The 20,954-nt window shown below is 40.3% G+C and overlaps 1 protein-coding gene across 3 annotated transcripts in view; it reads right to left on the bottom strand.

The window, feature by feature from the left end:
* Positions 1-2,698: 2,698 nt before the first annotated feature.
* Positions 2,699-20,954, bottom strand: part of PODN (podocan) — a 38,687-nt gene continuing 20,431 nt past the window's right edge. For all 3 annotated transcript variants that reach the window (XM_089515172.1, XM_089515175.1, XM_089515174.1), the window contains 6 exons: positions 18,811-18,920; positions 15,266-15,422; positions 13,876-13,991; positions 12,553-13,210; positions 5,544-5,692; positions 2,699-4,685 (listed from right to left, as the gene is read on the bottom strand). In XM_089515172.1, the coding sequence (XP_089371298.1) occupies positions 4,505-4,685; positions 5,544-5,692; positions 12,553-13,210; positions 13,876-13,991; positions 15,266-15,422; positions 18,811-18,920 (1,371 nt within the window). In that variant the 3' untranslated portion in view covers positions 2,699-4,504. The remainder of the gene's footprint in view (positions 4,686-5,543; positions 5,693-12,552; positions 13,211-13,875; positions 13,992-15,265; positions 15,423-18,810; positions 18,921-20,954) is intronic.

The raw sequence follows: 20,954 nt of genomic DNA, 5'->3' as shown, positions 1-20,954 counted from the left end.
GAATAAATCTTGCCAAGAAAATGCTATGAAAGGGTCACCATAAGTCAGCGTCAGCTTGAAAGCACATGGCAACAACAGAGGTATGTTTTCTTCTGTCCAACATTAATGTGATTTTTTTCTTTCTTCAAGGAGTAACAAGCTAGAATCTCACCACTGTACTAAAGTTCCCTTGATTATGTGTCTCTCTAATGTTGAAAGGAAATAATATGAATCAAAAGTTTTAAATAGCACAGTGGGGATAGTGCAAATATGAAAGCAAAAAAGACAAGTCTGCCTAACTGTAAGAAGGTATCACATTTACCACACTAAATGGTGGTGTTAAATAGTGAAGAAATATGTGGCATTTCTGTAACGGAGACCCTACCTTGGTGAAAGATGCCTAAATTGGTCCCCTCTCCCTCCCACCACAATCCTGGCCCCTTTGGTCAACAGCAGCAGCTGCATTTGTATTGTGCAATGATACGATCCTTTGGAGAGGCCCAGTTTGGGAAGGAAGTTGACAGCCATGCTAATGTCAAGATTTCTTGGCAGCTTTGACTGGCATGGATTTTTATCAGGTGTTTTCCCTGCTGGTTTACAGTTAGAAACATCTCTGTTTGGCTCACAACTGTTCCAGATGTTCCAAAGTCCTTACTAAGCCACGACAGAAACAATGCAGCTTACATATAAATCAAAGTAAAAAGTTAGTCTGTTCTAGAACAAGGGTGGCAGAGGGAGGGGAGCTAATAAAAAGCCATTTACAAATAAGCAAGAACTTTGCAGAAGAACTTCAAATGACATGGAGAAGCAAAAAGGAGCAACTGCCAAGTGTAAAAAGCTGGTTTCCACAGTATTGTAGTCAAAGAACTATAATTGGAAAACTTGAAACAATCATTGTAAGATGAGTGCTTAACAAGACTGCCTCTTTGCTGGGAGGGTGGCCATGTGTGTTATTTTGCAATGTGGTCCTCTGTTTAGAGGATATCTAACCCAAGTCTAATTTTAATGATACAGTAATCATAAGAAGGAAAAAAATAGTGGCCCCATCAGCAGTTAGCACGTATGAGACAGACTGCAAGTCACCCAGTCACTGCAGTTTATCACATGAGGGTTATCCCGTCCTTGTCCCGTTCCTGTCCCATCCTTCCTACACGATTACAGAAAGGACTTTCAGATGACGTAGAGCAGATCCCGTCATTAACTCATCCGAAAAGCGTGATTGACTGTGATTGCGCAAAAAGACTTTCAGATGACATTGTGCAGATCCCATCATTAACCCGTCATTAAAGCGACATTGGCCAGCATTTTGCATTAACGGAAGTTAGTGTTATTGTAATACTGCTTAATGATGGGTTAATGGCGGGATCAGCCCTACAATTTGAAAGCTTTTCGAGCTATTGCAGTCACAGATGGGTTAAGGACAGGATAAGGATGGGGAGCAGTCCCTGCCCCTAACTGGTCTGTGTGTGATAATCTCCACTGTGTTCTCTGCCACAGTGAGATACACTGTATTTCTGTGTAATTAGAGTAACTACAGTTGGCTCTCCACTTTTGCAGCTTTGATTGTTTGTGGTTTTGATTAATATATTCTCTCTAGGAATCTCTAAATCCTCCAGCACCTTCTGCCCCAAGTTGACCATACAGTTATGCTAGATGTTCCTAGACAAAACACTCTTCTAGGCATTTGTAGGTCCTCCAGCATGATTCTATGACCAGCTTCTGGAAGATGTTGACCATAGAGTTGCACTGGAGAACCTGGAGATTCCTAAAGAGGTGTTCTCTAAAGTAAAAAGAATGGGGGGGGGGGTTATTTGTGGATTTTCCACATTCATGGGGGTCCTTTACCCCAAACCCTAGTAAATATGTATTTCCTAACATAAAAATTAGCATAGACACATTTTAAGCAAATTGGTGTTCCCTTCTTTTGATGGTGCCTTTTTTCTTTGTTGGCCGAACATAACTGAACACCCTTGTTGCTGATGTTTTGCAGAATGTGTTTATGTTTGGAAGTAAGGGTGTTAACTATGGATGTGGTGAGGAGATGAGGGCATTGTCCCAGAACTAAGAATTCTACCACCCTCCATGAAATTGTCCTTCAGTTCCCACATATTTTAAGCATTGCAGGAAGTGAGACATTGAAAATCTTTCACACTGAGAACTCCTATATTTGCTGTTTCCTTGGTCACTCCACTTATACCTTTTCTTTGGATACCTAACCTTATTTATAAATACTGAACTAAAGTTTTAAGTTACTGCAATGTTATAAAACTGGAAAGTGAAGGAACATTTAATTAGGGATAGAAAAAAATCCTATTTGGGGGCAATGCCTTCCTTTCCATCCCCAAATCCACTCTCTTTTAAGTCACAATACTTTTCATGCTGAACAAATGTATCTGACCCCATGGTCTCTTTTTCCTGGCCTTTTGGCATTCAGCCCTACTCAAAAAAAGTTTTGAATGCCAAAATCCTCTCGAAAGAATGATTTTCAAAGAGCTAAAAGAGGAAAGTCTAAAGAGGAATGACAGTTTTTTCAAAATATACATTTATCTGACTTCTTTCTGCTGAATGCAGGTTTTTGTATTGTTAAAAAAATAACAAATCCTGGCATCATCTGTTTGATCAGAGACATCAATAGGACAAAATAAATGTATGTATATCCTATGGAAAGTAAATTTCAAATCACTTTTCCCTCCTCTTCAAAATCATGTTACATCTCCAGCCAATTATTGGAAGAAACAGTAGCACTTTTCACATTACATTTCCATTATGATTTCATCATATTATTATGAGGATCTTCCTTCCAAAGGGTATTAGCAAACACCCTACACATTTGCGCATACATACATGCATACACACATACAGGTCTGACAAAAAGCAAAAATATATTTTAATTTTCACAAAACACAATAATTTGCTATTTTAAACCTCCATAAAGGTGGATGCAGACTGCAGGCTTTGGGAACTAGGATAAATTATAAATGGGGTCCAGCCGTAATATGACTTTTAAAAAAATCCAAATATACATATTGAACATAAGCAAAAAGGGGGCAGAAGCGCCCCATGTGCTGGTCAGTAACTGTCACCCGATGGTGTCCCCATCTGAATGCAGTGGTTCATTGAATGTTGGTGACCCTATAATTCTGTTCTGGGGTATTCACTTTAAAGAGTCCCATTGTTGTTTGTAGAAGAAAACGATGGAAGAAGTAGAAGGGAAACAAAAGCCAGCTTTTGTAGATTCCACACCAGTCTTGACGATTCAGAAAATACTTGGAGAAAATGAAGTAGAAGGTCCATAATAACATTTGAAGGTCTCTTCCTTCTTATATTAGCAAACTAACTGGCCTCAGCAACTGTCACAGAAACCAATCATGTAATTTGTTGCACTTTCTGCTAAGGGCTCTCTGTATAACTATAGACATACAGATAGATATAGATAGATACATAAACATGGGGATACAAGCTGTTTGACTGAAATAGTGCCTGCAAGACATGAAATCAGAGTTTCACGTATGTACTCTTTAAATTTTTATCCCACCTAATTTCTTTTTGATTCTGGTTATAACACTGGAGACCCTCAATCTAAGTGCTATTAAGCAAGGGATCAGAATTTAAGGCAGACCAGGCTAATAATGTAAGTATTTGTATTTTATGAGTTCTGCCATACCCCCATAATCCAAGATGGGCAAGAAGGATACTCTATAAGCAAAACAATTTAGTATCGGTATTTGCCCATTTTAAAAGCTTCCCACCAAAGGAGCCCTTGCGCATTCACAGAATGGGTGTCAGAGTTATCTTTCAAAGAATATCCATATCCTGTTTTTTACAGGCCTTTGGAGAAAGGAAGTGTTAAAGATTGGGGATGAGCTGTAGCTCATTTGCAGTCTTGGAGACTGGAGGAAAACTCTGTGCTTTACACAGAGAAGATCCCAGGTTCAGTCTTTGGCATCCACAGTTAGAGGTTGGAAAGGCTCTCATTTCCCACCAGTCTGAAACCTTACAGCCACTGTCAGTCAGCATGCTTTGAATGAGACACAGCTAGAGAAAAATACGTCTTTATGTGCCTTCACAAATACAGACAGTGTACAATGCACAGGAAGCTGCTTTCACTGCACCATAAACACTACCATAGAGGATCCACAGCTTGGTTAATTGTACATATATGTGATACAAAATCCAAAATGGAAACTGGTGTCATCACATGCAATGCACAACCAACATATGGCATGATGTGCATAATAGGAGTTATCTATGTTTTGCCAGAAAGCCATGATAGAATTGACAGTACTGTGTTGGCAAAAACATTGCTAACCCTGTGCCATCCTGATCATCTTGTAATATTGCCAGATTTATGTCCATTTATAGAGATTTATTTGCAAACTTATCCACTCACAGGATTGGGTCAGAAAGAGATTTTTGCCACAGGAGATTGGGTCAAGGAAAGAGACAGTGTAGTCATATCCCCTTAGAAAATCATTTAAGGTGATCCTCTACCATATGATATGCATGATTCAATCAATGTTCGCTTTCATTTTTCTTCCAGCTCCTGTTCTCCCTCTTCTTCCTCCTCCTCCATGTCTTCCTCAGAATGATCGCCATTCTTCCAAGGATCACTGAATTCAAAATTTCCTTCAATGTCCAGAACTTGCAGATGCTTCAGTCTTTGAAAGGTGGTTTCCTTTACAGCATTGAATGCAATCTTGTTAAACCTGCAAGATTTATAATGAATTATTTGGTGTAAAATCTAAATATTTGGGGTTATTAAAAGCAAATGTGAGATTATTTGCAAATCCTGATGTTCTTCTTGAGATCTTGTAGACTCGGGTCCAAGAAGAGGACTCTGTATACATGTATTGGCCCTCAAAAGGGAGAAGGAATGTCATTTCTGTTTATATCAATATTATATCTATTCATCTCATTTCTATCCATAAGAATTTTCATCATTCACAACTTTCTTAATACACTCAGAGATTTCTGGCTGCATACAGAAGGATTTGTACATACTTCCATGTTGTTTGATCACACCCAAGTATCATTTACTCTTTATATGTCTTCACAAGTACTCATTCATTCATTCATTGATATGCATTCAGAGAGTGCAAAATGCCCATTATATCACCTGACAGAAAAAATACTTTCTACTTCTAGTGTAAGAGTGGCCAGTGTTTTTTCACAGGATTAACCAAAGACATTATGCTATCCAAACTGTTTCTCAGTTAGCAATGGTCATCACTTGGAATGGGTAGAATATAGGGAACCAGTACTTTGATGCAGTGTGGTTACCTATGAATCACCGTGGCTAGAGTCCAATAACTACATTATGCCCATTGGGCTGTGGATTTGCTTTTCTCAAAACCACATCAACTACGTTTGAAACTTCAGAGAATTTTCCAAGACAATTTATTATATATTATGAGGTGGTACGATTCCAGTGTTCATTTTAATTAAAATGGAACAAATCCTACTGGGTGTGCCCAATCTCTGAGGCATACCAAAGAGTTATTTGAATCTGGGCCTATATGGGAGGCACTTCAGAGAAACAATTATCTTTTTCCTGGGCTACAAACCTGAGATAGATTCCTTTTATGTTGGGTGTGGATTCAAAGGCATCCTCTGGCACAGTGGTGATCCTGTTGTTCTGGAGGTAAAGATATTCCAAGGATTCTGGCAAATCAGAAGGAATGGAAGTCAACTGGTTGCCAGCCATATCTAAAGTCTGCAAAAGAAGGACAGCAGGCAGAGCATTTGGTGAAAAACTTCACAGAAAACACTAGGGTTGGCATCACCTAGTCCGGAAACTTAGGGTGTCACCCCCCCCCCCCATTAATCCCCTCCTATAGCACACCATACATAAACCATAGTGATTTTTTTGAATTAATGTTACTCATAAATCGTAATTTCCATACATCATCGAATCTAATGGCAATAATTGTAACATAAACAACTAGAGAAATTAAACTCATACCTTTAAATTACAGTATCACACACACAGCCTAAATATATTTACATGTACAAATTTGGGAAGATGTGATGTTTTGAAAGAATTTTTTTAAAGGATTTTTAAAATGAAAAATGGAAAGAAAAAAAACCCTGAGACCACTTATTTCCCCTCCCACTGAGCCTTGCCCCACTCACACCATTTTTTGTGCTGCGCTCCAGCATTTAAAAGGGACACAGGCAAATGCCACACCAGCCCATTTCTGCCCAAAGGCAGATTTTGGGGGACCAATGGTGTCACATCCACTTAGTGTTTCACTTGGTGCTGCTGCACCTCTGCACCCCTCTAATGACATCCCTGATGGAAAGGAACTATCTTTTATGCTTCTAAAGGGGCTAGACTACTTTTATAGATTTTGAGTGCAATAAGAGACCTGCAGTTTGTGTAGAAAGGATGGAACTAACAGCTACGTGTCTGCTCAGAAATATGTCACACTGTACTTACAGGCCATGTTCACTATATCCCACTAGTTAAATGCCCACAAAATGGCGGGGGTATGTATGGAAATGTGTCCATACAGTACAGGAAACTGAAAACATTCACCTCTTCCCAACTGGCTCCGAACCAGTCTTGTTTCCCCTGGCCCTTGCTTTCTCCTTCTCTCCATTCCTTTGGCCTATTCATTTCTTTGTAACTACCCTCTTGCCTTCCTTACACCATTATTTTAGCACATCTCCCGTTATCATCTTCTGATCTGTTCAACTGCTGCCTTCTTTACAACCATGTTAGCAAGACTGTTATCACATGTTTGATGTGTGTACTGAAATGTGGCCACAGAGCTAAGTTGTAGTTGGATGGCTGAATGAACTGCAGTCCCAGCTTGCTTTTTTTGGTTGGCTTCACTACAACTGTCTTTCTCTTGGCCCCTACTTTTTCTAAGTTCCTTCTGGCAGCCTGATCAGCTGAATGAACACAGTGGTGGCTCTGGTTGTTGTTAAATGTGCAGCATTATAGAATTTGGCATTTGGTGCTCGAGACTTTGGACATCGAGATTTTGGACAGAGGGAAAGGACTGGCCTATTGCCTGGTGATGTTCCCCTTTTCCTTTGCAGTGGAAGCTTGTTTATTTTTGCTGGTGATTTTGAAGTTTTCTCCAAGGCAAAAGTTGCATTCCCCTTCTGTCTCTCTCTGCTTTCCTACAGTACCACTCCTGCCCTTACTGATCAAACAGTTCAGGTGAACTACAGTTGATGTATTGTCTATTTTAATGGATTATTTTAATGGTTAATCTGTTTAATTCATGTATTAAGGGAGGGAGGGAAGAACTGAGATATTGGGTCTTTTATGGATTCTTTTAATTGGAAGCTGCCTCTATTGTCTTTTGACAGAGAGGCAGGGTAAAAATGAAGATTATTATTATTATTATTATTATTATATACATGCACAAAAGTAATATTACAGAAGTAACAAACATGTTTCTTATAAGTAAGTCTGAAGTCATGAGAACTTACTCCTAAGTGAATATAGGTTATTTTCATTATTTTAATTCTGTTTTGAAGTGAAATAGGATATAGATATTGTACATTTTATGAAGTAATTTTTTTATTGCTCTTCCATCATTTGTTTATGTTTATATGCCTAAATCCAGAATGATGTTTGCTGTAGCCTTGGGATTTTAATGTTGTGAGCCCGGCCCACACCAAAACCTATCCCTGAAAGTTTTCCAGCCTTCTAAAGCAGGTTTGTTTGTTTTGGGGTTATTTTGGTACACAGGGGGCTGCAAGAAGGAGGGGTTTCCCTCCACCACTTTTGCTTATCGAAGCTGCTTCTGTGGGTGCAATTACACTTTGGATACTAGCCTGAAATTTATGGGAAAAAATTGAATGTATTGAGTCTGAAAATTAGTCCACTGTCTTCCAGACATTGCTGGCCTCTACTTTGTAACTAGGGTTGCTATCCCTGGCTCTGAGATTTCAGGACCAAAATATGAAGGATGAGCACCACCACCCTGCTTTGTGATGCCACGAGTGCAGGACTTGGTGATGTTATAAATTTGATGTTACAAAGAGTAGCCCCCAGTGATGTCACCAAGCAAAATACCTTAAGCTTTAGCCACAATTACACAGAGTATGTCATTTTTTTAAAAGTCAGTGTAACAAGGGGAAAATACACACACTTTTCAAGACAACATTCTTGCCCTGAGATTCCTCATCCTAATCCTAAGAACTGGAGAAGAGGGGGAAAGGCCCTGAAACTAAGGTTTGGGACCTGGGACCCCTATTGGAAACATTCATAGCCAGCTTGGCCAATTATCAGAGGTTATCAAAGCTGAATTCTGCTAACATCCAGAGGATCACAGCTCTCCACTTTGGTCTCACTGACCAACAATGGCTCTGTATCATTTCTAGCAGGGATCTTCCCAGTCCTCCCTTGATGATGCCAAGTGCTGAATCTGAAAACTGCAGCATGTGTTCTGCCATCAAGCTATGACTCTTCCATAGAGCCACTTCTATACTCAGAAGAAGATGACAACAAACATTTATTTAATTAATTAAAAAAAAAAACAATCACTAGGGATTCAGGTCATCAAAGGCTAATATGTGAAAAGACCGATTATGGGAAGAAATAATCAGCAGGCTAAAGAACCAGCCAGGAGGTTAAGCTCTCTGTCTGTCTGTCTGTCTGTCTCTAAAAATAAAACAAAACAAAAAATCCTTTTCAACATTTTGCTTAATAACATTAGCAATAGCAAGTACATTTCTATACCACTGATCAGTGCACTTAAGTACTCCCTAAGCAGTTTACAATGTGTAAGCTAATTGCCCCCCAACAAGCTGAGTACTCGTTTTAGCAACCTACAAAAGGATGCAAGGCTGTGTGGACCTTGGAGCCCTGTCTGAGATCGAACTTACAACCTTGTGGCTATGAATGGCTGCAGTACTGGCATTTAACTATTGCACCACAAGGAAAAGGAAATCACACATAATCATGTTTTAAAGCAAAGCAGCACTTTGACCATGCCATCTGAACACTTTTGGCATTTGTCCCAGCTGGTACCAATATAAGAACTTTTTTTAAAAATTACAGAAGGAAAGATGTAACAGATATTTAAAATCATATTCATTTATTTACCATTTCCAGCCTCTCTCATCCAAGATATATAACAATACATATGCCTATTTTATAACTACTAACATTTGCAAGGTGACAGGCAAGGTACTTTTTTAAAAAATGAACAATTTGTACATTAGTATCTTCAGCATCAAATATATATATATATGTATATATATATGTATATATATATATATATATATATATATATATATATATGCTTCAAAGCTCTCCTCATTTCCATTGCAGAAAGCCAGACAAATGCTTTTTAATGCTCCCAAAGGAACCTCAGGTTCAGAACTTGATAGTAGAACACAGTTAATGACTGTGAAGCAACTTTCAATAAAGCCTTTCCATATGGGTCCTTGTTTTCTGAACTGACCAACAAGGAGATATGTTCCATGGAGGATAAGAAATCAGTGAAGATGCCGAATTGATGGTTTAATCATGTCCCAGAAAAGGAAATCCTCCCCCCCCCCATTCAGAATACATAGCAAATGATTGCCAGCATCTGTAAGGTTCAGTGTAAAATTGTAATCCCACATGCAGAACTATGCTACAGCTGGCTATTTACCAACCCCTGGACTTACTGTAGAGATACTGCAGCCACCACCACCCTGTCCATTCTGTTCCTGATCAAGAGAGCGAGGAAACTGGAGAAGCATCTGGCAATGTCCCTATAGCCAGACATGAAATGATTACATCCTTCACTGAGATCTATAGAGGATTCCAATGCATCTCAATGGAGGCTGTAATCATTTTGCATTGGGCTACAAGGACATAGCCAGATGCTTCTCCAATCCCTTCCTCCGACCACTCTCTACCAAGCACAGAATGGCTATGGGAATAGGTTGGAGTGGCTCTACAGTAAGTTTGTGTGGAGAGAAGAAGGAAATACCAACTTGTGCATCAAGCAAAAAATACATAGGCATACGTTTTACTTATACCTGTGTATGCCACTAACAGGATGCCATCCCATGTCAGACTCACTTTTGATGCCTCCTCCACTGCTAGCACCACCATAATGCTTGGTGGCCTCCTTCTCCAGCAGCAATAGGAAACAGACATGAGAAAGGGGGAACACTTCCAAGAGGGCACCAACCATATACATACTCCACAACAGCTTTCAATAGCTATTTCTTTAGAGTAGTGCCATTTCTTTAGCGGAGTACCATGATGGTATCACCTTGGAATTCCAGTCTAGGTAGCTTATGTACAATACACAAGGCAATGAATACTCAAAAGCTTAGCTGAAAACGTATGCCCAATAATGCTTCAAACCTCTTCTACATTTTAATTTCTAAACTGGATAAATAAAAGTAATTTGCATATAAGCATTTAACCATCCACCCATCCATCCATTTTTACATCTCAGCAAACCTCATTATTTCTCTGATTTTTGTTTATCAGTCACTAGGTCTCTGTTGAGAAAAATACCACATTTCTCTCATTTTTGCTTATTAGATCTTAGGTTTCCATTGCTCTGAATTTTCAAGCTCTATAGTAAAATAAAACATTTTATACTCTGCGTTTTCATATTAAACACATTTGAACAATTCCTTTCCTATGCAGTCTATTCTAGTTGTTGAAGCTGGGTTTCCTTGATACAGAATTTGTTAGGGTATTTTTTTTCCATAGCTACATTTATATAAAACAGCCAACATAATAACACTGATATAACTGAGGTTCAAACTACTGGTAGACATTAAGGTAGAGGTAAACAATTGGCAGGGATCGGAAAGAAACATTGTTTCACTCAAGACCCTGAAGGACTACATGAACATACCTAATTTTCTCCCTATCCCCTAAATTTGAGGGTCCAAACTATTTATTTGCCCCCAGTTGCCCATGTCCAAAAATAAGCATCTGAATGTATTGGGTGGGGAGTCACTTTTACCGTGAAACAGATCTGTTTTCAAACAGGAAATGACTAGACCACTATCCACTTTGAGGGGGGGAAATTTGCCTAGCTTAAAAATGTGAAAAGGCCCTTGAAAATGTCCCAAAGAGAACTAAATGGTGACCCAGTGGAGGCTTTGTCGTATGCCATGAGCCATTTGGGGGCAGCTTCCTAAAATTTGGTGGGCCACAAAACAGTCTTGGGGACTTACATGTGACCAACATCAGCTAGCCCTGGGTTAAGGGAAATGCCTATTCCCTACAAATAGCATTTTTCTCCCTCTCCAACAGAATTTTCCCAGAGACATGTTGAGCAATCAGACTTGCAAGTTAGGCAAGTGTTTACCTTCTAATGACTAATCACAACATAAAGCACACTACTGTGATGAGGAAATCACAGCCTATGGCAAACATTTTTCACCACGTGAGGGAGGATGTGTTCTAAAAATGAGATTACTGCAACTGCCTTTGGAATCTGTTTGCAAAACTACTACAAGTCCAAAGTGTTGTGACCAAACTGCTGAGCAAGGCTGTTGTGACCAAACTGCTGAGCAAGGCTGTGACCAAACTGCTGAGCAAGGCTGATGTTGTGACCAAACTGCTGAGCAAGGCTGATACTGGTACATTTCCAGGCACAATTCAAAGTGCTGGCTTTCACCTATAAAGCTCTATACACTGCGGGTTCAAACCATCCGCAAGACTGTGTCCTTGTCTGCACTGGCAAGGATACCCCTGAGTATTCTGGCCTTGGAGCTGAGCTGACATCCCCCCATTACCTGGCCCTCCATTTATGTGCTAGGGTAGCTATCTGCACAGGCACCCCTTGGAGCTGCCTGGTGCGTCCTCTGTTGCACTGAGGTCAGAAGGAGACACCCAGAGATGACCACATGGCTGGGCACCTAGTTCTGACCTCAGAGGGAGGGACTGGCGATAGTGGCAGATGTGCAGGGCAACTCAGTGGTGCATCTATGCAGATGGCTGCCTGTGCACAGAAATGGATGGCTGTGCATCTTCCTGGAAGATCTGCAGTAAGAGGTAGATTATTTTAATTTATTTTAAGCATGTTATACCCTGGTTCTGGTACTGAATATTCCAGATGCTACCTGGATGGCTCCCAGTAGAACTGGGATTTGAGCTGTGCATCCTCTGAACAGGACATTACCAAAACGGGGTGTGTGTGTGTGTTTGTTTTGTTTTGTTTTGTCTTGCCCGTGTAGACATGGTATCTCCTGATGTAAACCTGCCCAAGAGGGAGAGCTTTCTCTCAATTCCACCATAAAAAATCACAGGCATCACAGGTCTTCTCAATGGCAGCTCTCACAATGAGAAATTCCCTCCCACAGGAGGCCAGATTGATCCCTCTCTGCTCGCTTGACACTCGCAGGTAAAGACCTTTCTGTTTACCTAGGCTTTTGTCTGTTAAGTGTCCATTGGAGAGAGTCTTTTAGTTGGGATGTGCTATTTTTTTCCTGTATTGTCCACTGTTTCAACTTTTAGGATGAACTTATTGGGTCCCATATTGGGAGAAAGACTTGCTATTAAATAAATAAATAAATAAATAAATAAATAAATAAATAAATAAATCTTTATCTAACAGTTGAATTTGACCTTTAGGAATGTGATTGTACCTTGAGGCTGGTGAGGTCCCGCCATGATCCACTATAAATTGAACTGATTTTGAGTTTGTTGTTACTCAGATACAGCTCTTGAAGCTTTGACATTCCAGATAAGGTACCCCTGGGAATGGAGCTGATCTCATTCACTTTTAGCTTTAAGCTTTGCAGGTTCTTTGGGAAGCCATAAGGCATGGTTTGCAGATTATTGCCTGAAAAATCCAAGGACTTCAATAACCTCAGCTTACGGAAGGCCTCCCGATGAATCTGCGAGCTGGTGATCTTGTTGTAACTCAGGTTTAATTCCTCCATAAAATAAGTGGTAGCAAAATCATTTCTGCTAATTTCCGAGATCTGGTTATGAAGAATCATCAGAGTTTTCACCCGTCTGGGTAGCCCACTAGGAATTTTTTCCAGCTGGTTGTTATACAAATGGACAGTGTGCAATTTCTTCAGACCTTGAAAAGCCTGTGGATGGATCCCGCGGGCCTTCAGTTTGTTATTATGAAGAAGCAGGTATTCCAGGTTCTTAATCTGTGTCAAGACATCCTTGCCAATTGATTTAATTGCATTCTTCTCTAAGTGGAGAAGGACGATGTTTCTAGGTAAACCACTTGGGATGTGGGAGAGATTATTGCTGGACAAATCTAGGTACTCTAGACTTGACAGTTTCCTTCGAAAAACAAATAAGAAACATTCCCAGTTAGAAGGAAGGAAGGAAGGAAGGGACACAGATGGATAGACAGATTTTTTAAAAAGTCAATGGAACAACATGTGGCTATTTAGCCTCCAACTATATATTTTCCACTCATTTAACCCCGAAATTGTCACATGATGTGTTAGCTGTGAGAAGCAGAATAATAGGACACTACTTAGAGCAGAAGACATAACACTATGAAGGAAAGGCTGCTTTATACATCTAATCTCCAAAGTCTCTCCCATATCCAGTTAAAAGATACTAGGAACAAAACAGATATGTGCATGGTTGTTAATCATGCTTACCAGTCTGGGTATAAAGTAAGTGGTGGGATAGTGATTTTCAATTTATCACTAAATGTACCACGCATGGGACAGGGTGAAACCTCTCTCACACATACTGATACCCACAACCACACACTCACTCCAAATCTGCTTTTATCCTTCTTGAGGAGGTTCAAACAGCAACATGTGAGGAGGTAAGAGATGGGATGAAATGACTTTCTATATCTTCATTAGGCTTATTCCTAACAACACATATGCACTCCTTTTTGTATGACTAAAGAAAAAATTAGCTACATATCACAACATGGCTGCTACTACACACAGCAGACATTAACTAAATAATACTGAGAAGCTCACCAGAAGGTTTCATTGTCCATGCCCTCATTTGTTAGTTTGTTGTTCTGCAAATACAGCTCTCGAAGTCCTGAGAGCTCACTGAATGCTCCTTTGGGTATCTTCTCCAACTTGTTATTCTGTCACAAGAAGCATAGGAAGCAGAGCACATAAAGCCGAGCACAAGCCTGTTCTAACATTATCATTATCAAAGTACAAGGGGAAGCTCTCTAAGGTGGCAGGAGCTTTGCCTGGAGAAAGCCAAAGCAGACACTGCCTATAGATTGTGAAGACTAGCTGTAGCACAAAATGACTGTCTCCTGGCTTTTCTGATAATTGTTTGCAAAGCAACAACCAGACTCTTCCTGACCCCTAGCCATCTCTTTTGGCTGATGACAACCCCAACATAAGAACACAGCCTTCTTGGGTCTGGGCAATAATGTACTGAATCCAGAACTTGCTGAATTGAAGTTCAAACATTTGTTTTTTTTTTTTATTAGAAAGGGGCAATACCCTTTGCCACCCAGACACCATGCTCAGACTTCTTTCTGTTTTCCATCTGATATTAGTGAGTAGTTTGGGTGTGGGAGAGGAATGGATTTGCCCATCAACAATACTGCATTCTGTTCCAATTGTAATGCAGAGTGTTTTTGGTGAGAATGGGCTTGAATGAGCCATTAAGTTCCATTAGCTTTACAAAATGACAGCTCACAACGAAGAGGAAAACTGCTAGACATGGTTTGCTGACGTGAATTAGCAAAACTGCCTGAATTTTTGGATTCACTTTTGTAGAGTTATGGGGATTGTCACGATAAATGTCTAAATGTCAACATGTAGACATTCTTCACTGGCCCTGGCACTCACAGCATGAAATGTCCTTTCAAGGGACAGCTGCCTGCCCACTCCATAACTGCATTCTCATAGGATATTATCACATGCAAAATCTGCATCAGGATAAACGCAAGTTGTAACAGTCAACGACGGATCTGATCACACTGCCTACTGCCTACTGCCTGAGTACTGGGCATTGAGATTAGAGCCATCGATGATGGTTACAACCCGCATCTATCCCAGTGTGGATTTTGTGTGAGATAATCTCCTTAGCAAGCAGTTACATTTATTTGTTAGCAGTTGAGTGGAAGATGCTGTTTGACATATCTTGTTAGCTGCCTGGTGTTGGTTATTTTACTGCTGCTTCCATTGGATTTACTGGTTTTATTGTTTTGTGAGTTTCCTGCAATATCATTGGGCATGGAGAGAAAAGCCTATGAATATAAAAGACTGACAGATTGATGGGAAGGAGTCAGCACTGCAAAATCTCCAGCTTCTGAATGGTGGTGGTGGTGGTGGTGGTGGTGGTGGTGGTGGTGGTGGTGAGACAGTTTGACCCAAAGGGAAATAACTAACATCCTACCTTTAGATGCAGCTTATACAGTGCTGGTGGCAGATTCTTGGGGACATATTTTAAAAAATTGCTGGACATGATCAAGACCTCCACATTGTCAGAGCCATTGAACATGCTCTCTGGTAACCCAGCATCTTCAAGTTTATTGTTGTGAAGATACACTGACCTATAGAAAGGAATAACAAACAAACAAACCAAAACTAAGATGGGAATCAGTGTAGACCACCCTCCTTGGTATTATTCTACGAAGCTGTCTGACAATGAATCTTAAGCTTCTCTCTTGATCAGGTATATATCAACTTTCACATATAGTTATTTGGGGTAGTCATGTTTGCCATGGAGCAAAATATAACAAAATCTGAAGAAAAAACAACATTACAGTGATGCCTTTATGAAGCCAATCAAAAAGTGCCAAGTACAATACACAAGCCTTCAAGGTTCACTGGCATCTTCATCAGGCAATGTCATTAAATATCATACAGAAAAGTAATGGTATCAGAGTCACAGACCTGCATCTTGTTTGAGATGTTTGCTTAAGATATGATCTTGAGTAAGAGTTGATGCAAGTAGGGGCCACCCCACTTTTTGGACTAAGGACAACACTCAGTAAAAGCCAGGTAATAAAATTTCCATTTCCATTAGCTGCATCAAAGTAACTCTCTTTGAGATCTAGGCTATCTCTTGGCCATTGCTATCCTCTGATGCTGAGAGAGTGTGACTTGCCCAAAGACTTGCCCTCTCAGGCTGAGAGACTATGACTTTCCCCAGTAGGTTTTTATGCTCAAGCAGGGAACCAAACTCTGATCTCCAGAGTTATAGTCCAACACTCAAACCACTACACCATGCTGGCTCTCACATTTAATGCACCTTTACTAGTTTCATCTCATAGGTAGGAACTCTTCATTAACACTAGTAACTATTTTACAATAGTACTTATTTTACAGTAGTAATCATTGGAGATTATCCCACAGCCTTTTCCCATCCTTTCCTCCCAAGCTAGATGTAGGATGTAAACTTTAATATGTGGATTTTATCACACACCTCCGTGCCCAGGTAGGAGGCATCCCGTTCCCGATCATGGCATCCCGTACCTGATCCTGAGTTCTCCTGCACCTTGCAAAGAATGGGAAAATCCCATTCTTTCAAAAAGTGCAGGATAAGTCCAGATCATGTACAGGATGCCATGATCGGGGACAGGATGCCTCCTGCCTTGGCATGGAGGTGTGCAATAAAATCTGCATATTAAAGTTTACATCTTACATCTAGCTTGGGAGGAAAGGATGGGAAAGGGCTGTGTAATAATTTCCAATATCATTACATAGTAGATTTAACAATGTGAACATACAAAAGAGGCTAGACAAGACTGTGGCAGCTTATGTAAACATGGAACTGAGCCATCACATAGAAAAAGAGAGGTCACAGTTTTAACAAGCAAGGGTGCATATATGCCATAGAAATAATTCAGTATGACACCACTTTTAACAACCATAGCCGTTAACTACATGGGTACAGAATCCTGGGGTTTGTAGTTTTGTGAGGCATCAGCACTCTGGTTAAAGACCTACAAATACTGTACCATGATTCCATAGGATGGAGTTACAGCACTTAAGGTGGTGGCAAACTGCATTATTTTATTGTGTAGATGCACCAGAATAAGTGCAAGGGTGAAGGCCACTGAACCCTCACCAGATTACCCATCCATGGACCTATTCCCGGTGTTTTGTCCAGCCAATGTCATTTCTAATACTGGATGTCTCCTGAGGAGACAAGCATTTGGAAAATGAAGATGTGGGGAGGTAGGCAGGGGGCTTCTCACTCATGCATTTCATTCACTTTGAAAAGCAGAAAAGCACCCTTTCTGGCTATGTGATTGGGGCAGTGCTGCATTTAAAGTTATGGAATTATTTAATCACACTTCTTCAGATGTCTTATCTAGTTTAATATCACATGTTCAGACATGACATCTGTTTCAGCTCCTTTAAGTAATCATGGCTATCTTAGGGCTATTCCAGTTAGCCCACTGACACCATCCGCTCCAGGCAGGCAGCCCTTGGATTTTTACTGAAATACTCTTGCATTTGTCAAGTACTTTGCACTGCCACCTATTTATCTTTCTGAGTACTCCACTCTTAATGAAGGAAAACTGGAGAGCAAATACTCATGAATGAAGAATGCAGTCTTTTTAGTATTTACACTGGGAAACAACTGGGTGCTCTTCAATATTTGAGGTCAACTTAAAAAAAAAACACTTTGCTCCCTTCAGAACACAGAGTCTCAATTTTATTCTTACTCCAAGTAAATGAAGACAATCCTGCCCAGATCAGAACCAGTGTGCACAGGTCAGAGATGTTTAACACCAGTATATCAGCAGCCATTGTTTTTTCTTAAATTCACATCCCCTTCTATGGAGACTAAGATCCAATGTATGCCATAGCCTCATCCTGAGGCTAATCTGATTCTGCATTGCTGGAGGTGCATGGGCTGGTTTTAGTCTGCAAGGACATTTCATTGAGGCATGCCCATTGTGCCTGGTTGGTGGAGATCTGTGAGGGTTGCAGACTGTTTTCCTATAGCTGGACACAGAACAATGTCATCATCTGCAGGATGATCTCTGGAGGATCCCAGAGATGCATGTGGATGCCTGTCATTGCATCTTCAGCTATAGCATGTCCAGAAAAATAGGCGGACACTTGTCTGCTACTCTCCCTTGCTCTCCATCAACCAGAAAATAGCTGGGTTTGGCCAGTGGTATCCCCATCCCATATGTCACCCAGTGCAGGGGGTGGAGATGGCCCTCTCCTTCACCATGGTTGCAGAGGAGGTCTCCATCACTATGGCAAAGCCAGGAGAGAGGTGTTTGGACCTCTCCTTTGCTGTGGTGACAGAGATCTCTTCATGGATGCCTCCACTGCCATAGCAAAGCTGGGAGGAGAGCAGTGAGAGGAGAGTCGGATTAGGTGTCACACCTCTTCTGGGGTGTTAACCACTTAGGTCAACACTCCCCGCACTGCTACTTCAGGGGACTGCTGCTGAAAAAAGGTGAGTTTGTGGGGTCAAGAGATTATTGTTTAAATATTTTTAAATATATGCATATATCAAAAAGCACCAATAAGCTGCCAGTGACCTCCTTTCCAAGTGAACCAACGTTTCTCACCATTCAGAGAAGTGGGATGTGCATGACAATATAGCCTTTTCTTATTGCAGCTAATGAAGTATCATCATGCATATGTTTGAGTGAAGCTAAAACAGATGCTAAGAACAGTCTTTCCTATGAACGACAGATTGCATAGCCAATAAGACACATTTATGACTTGCATAATTGACATATATTTTGATATCCTTCCGGTATGGTGGTTATCTGCATGAAAGCAAGCAACACCAAACAAAAGGCACCCGTATGCACTGGTCTGAATCACACCTAAGACAAACAATTCCCTTCCTCTGAATATAATTGGTAGGCTACAAGTGGTTTATTAAACAATCACTTTTTCCTTATCCACCACAAGAAGAGTAATACATTTTTTCTCCCTTTGCCTCTTAATCCTATTCTTTACCTCAGGTTTGGCTTCTGTCCAAATGTGAGATCATAAATCTTTGTGAGATTGTTGGCTGCGAAATCTGCACTGATCAAAGTCCTTGGGAGGAATTTTGGAGCCACTGTGAGCTGGAAAAGAAGTACAATGTGATGCCAGAGGAGATCACTGTCTGAGACACAAACACTTCAGGCTACCACCACTATTCTCAAACTTTGCAACAGAAAGTTATCAGACTATTTGTTTCTGTGCGGAAATGCACATGTCATCACTTCATAAAGGTCCCCTAGAGCAGAGCTTTTTCACAATAAGGATTTTCTGTCTTCCTCATTAATTTAAGAAAACAAGCCTTTGTTTATCTTTGGCTCCAAAGCTCTGGTAACAAAACAAACTACAGTCCCCAGAATTCCATAGCATTGAGCCACGGCAGTTAAAGTGGTGTCGACCTGGATTATTTCTGCAGTGTGGAAGCAGCCAAGAAGAGTTATTCTTCAGTTTGTTTGTCTGTTTGCTCGTTTGTTTTGTTTTGTTTTTAGGTGAGTGGCTGGAGCTGTTAGCAAAATGGACTGAGATAGCAAATACATTTTATCCTCTGTTTATAATTCCTCTCAGATATAACTCAGTGCTTTTTCCTAGTAGAGTCCCGGGAGAAAACAAGAGTACATGACAGGGTCCTCCTGTAGTTTAATTCTGCAACCTCCAACAGAATAGAATATAAATAGATTGCACTGTTTTTGAAGGCTGCTTCTTTTCATGCCATGGGTGTCCTTTATAAGCCGTACTTTTAACTACAGTTTAGTGTCAGTTGTAAGCTGAACTTTATATGGAACATAGGAATAGAATGAAATGAAAGAAATGAAATTCCCAATAGGAAATATCCGTCTAGTATGAATTTGCTTGCATAGATCCCAATTATGGATCTGTTATTTTTTTAGGATTTTAGTAAAGGCAGCTGTGCAGTATTTCATTTGACAAGATAGCAGACTTCTTATCATTGCCTTAAAAAGGGTGTGTCTTTTTAAAATGTTCTTCCAATTTTAACTGCAAAATTAAAATACAATCAACCCTCCGTATCTAAGTATTTTTTTATCCATGGATTCAATCATTCACGGCTTGAAAATATTTTTTAAAAAGTATAAATTCCAAATAGCAAACCTTTATTTTCTATTTTATATAAGGGACACCATTTTACTATGACATTGTATTTAATAGGGTCTGAGCATCCACTGATTTTGACCCACTGAACTGATACATTGTCATTCAAATTTTTTGCTTTGAAAATCCACTAGGATCTCTCTATATTATTTGAATTACGTATTATTTAGACTTCTATAATGCCTAGATTTCTGATACTCAATTTGAATATTTATGTAGCCAAAGTATGTAGTACCAGCTATGCCCAAGAAAAAGGCATCAACAGGAGTATCAAGGTTTGAAGAAAGGGGAGTTGTGAGAAAAGAACTGGGATGGGACTCACAAATCATTCCACTGAAGACTGAATATACACAAGAAGAAAAATAGTGTGGGAAGGGGAATGGATTGGAGTATTAGAGAGGGACATTGCAGGTGGCCTGGCATCCTGAACAGATAGTCTCCACACTGCAGGACTGGTCTATAATATTCACATCAGTAAATATGACATTTTTGAATGCATCTAGATTCCCCAGTATGGAGATTTTCCTCTTTGTTTTACATGGGGACAGAGCTAGATCTGTGCTCTTTCATGAAAGCTTCCAGGAAAGCCCTTTCACACTGTACAGTTATAGCTCTATGATTCAAATTTAACCCCCATGGTAACATCTTGTGGAGTCTTGGGATTTGTAGTCCTGTATGCAGACAAGCAATCTGTCTGGGAATTCTAAATGCCTCCTCATTCCTAAACTCCATGTCCTAGGATTCCATAAGATGGAACCATGGTAATTTAAGTTGGGCCATAATGCTGTAACTGGTGCCATGTGAAACGGCTCCAGAAATGCCTGACCGGAAAGTATTTCCAACCTACCCTTGCCCTCCTGCTCTGGTGCAGCATCTCCCACAGCCAAATATAGTTCAATATATTTACCCTGGATATAAATATGCAAAGCCATTAGGCTTGCCATATCCTGCCTGTGGGCGGGACTTTCCCAGTTTTGGGCGAGTCCGCACAGTCCCGCCCCGGGTTGGCC

The sequence above is a fragment of the Sceloporus occidentalis genome, unplaced genomic scaffold (genome assembly GCF_023333645.1).
Source record: "Sceloporus occidentalis isolate IW3139 unplaced genomic scaffold, rSceOcc1.0.p SCAF_3, whole genome shotgun sequence".
Lineage (NCBI taxonomy): Eukaryota > Metazoa > Chordata > Lepidosauria > Squamata > Phrynosomatidae > Sceloporus > Sceloporus occidentalis.
This window is presented reverse-complemented; position numbering and strand designations above follow the sequence as displayed.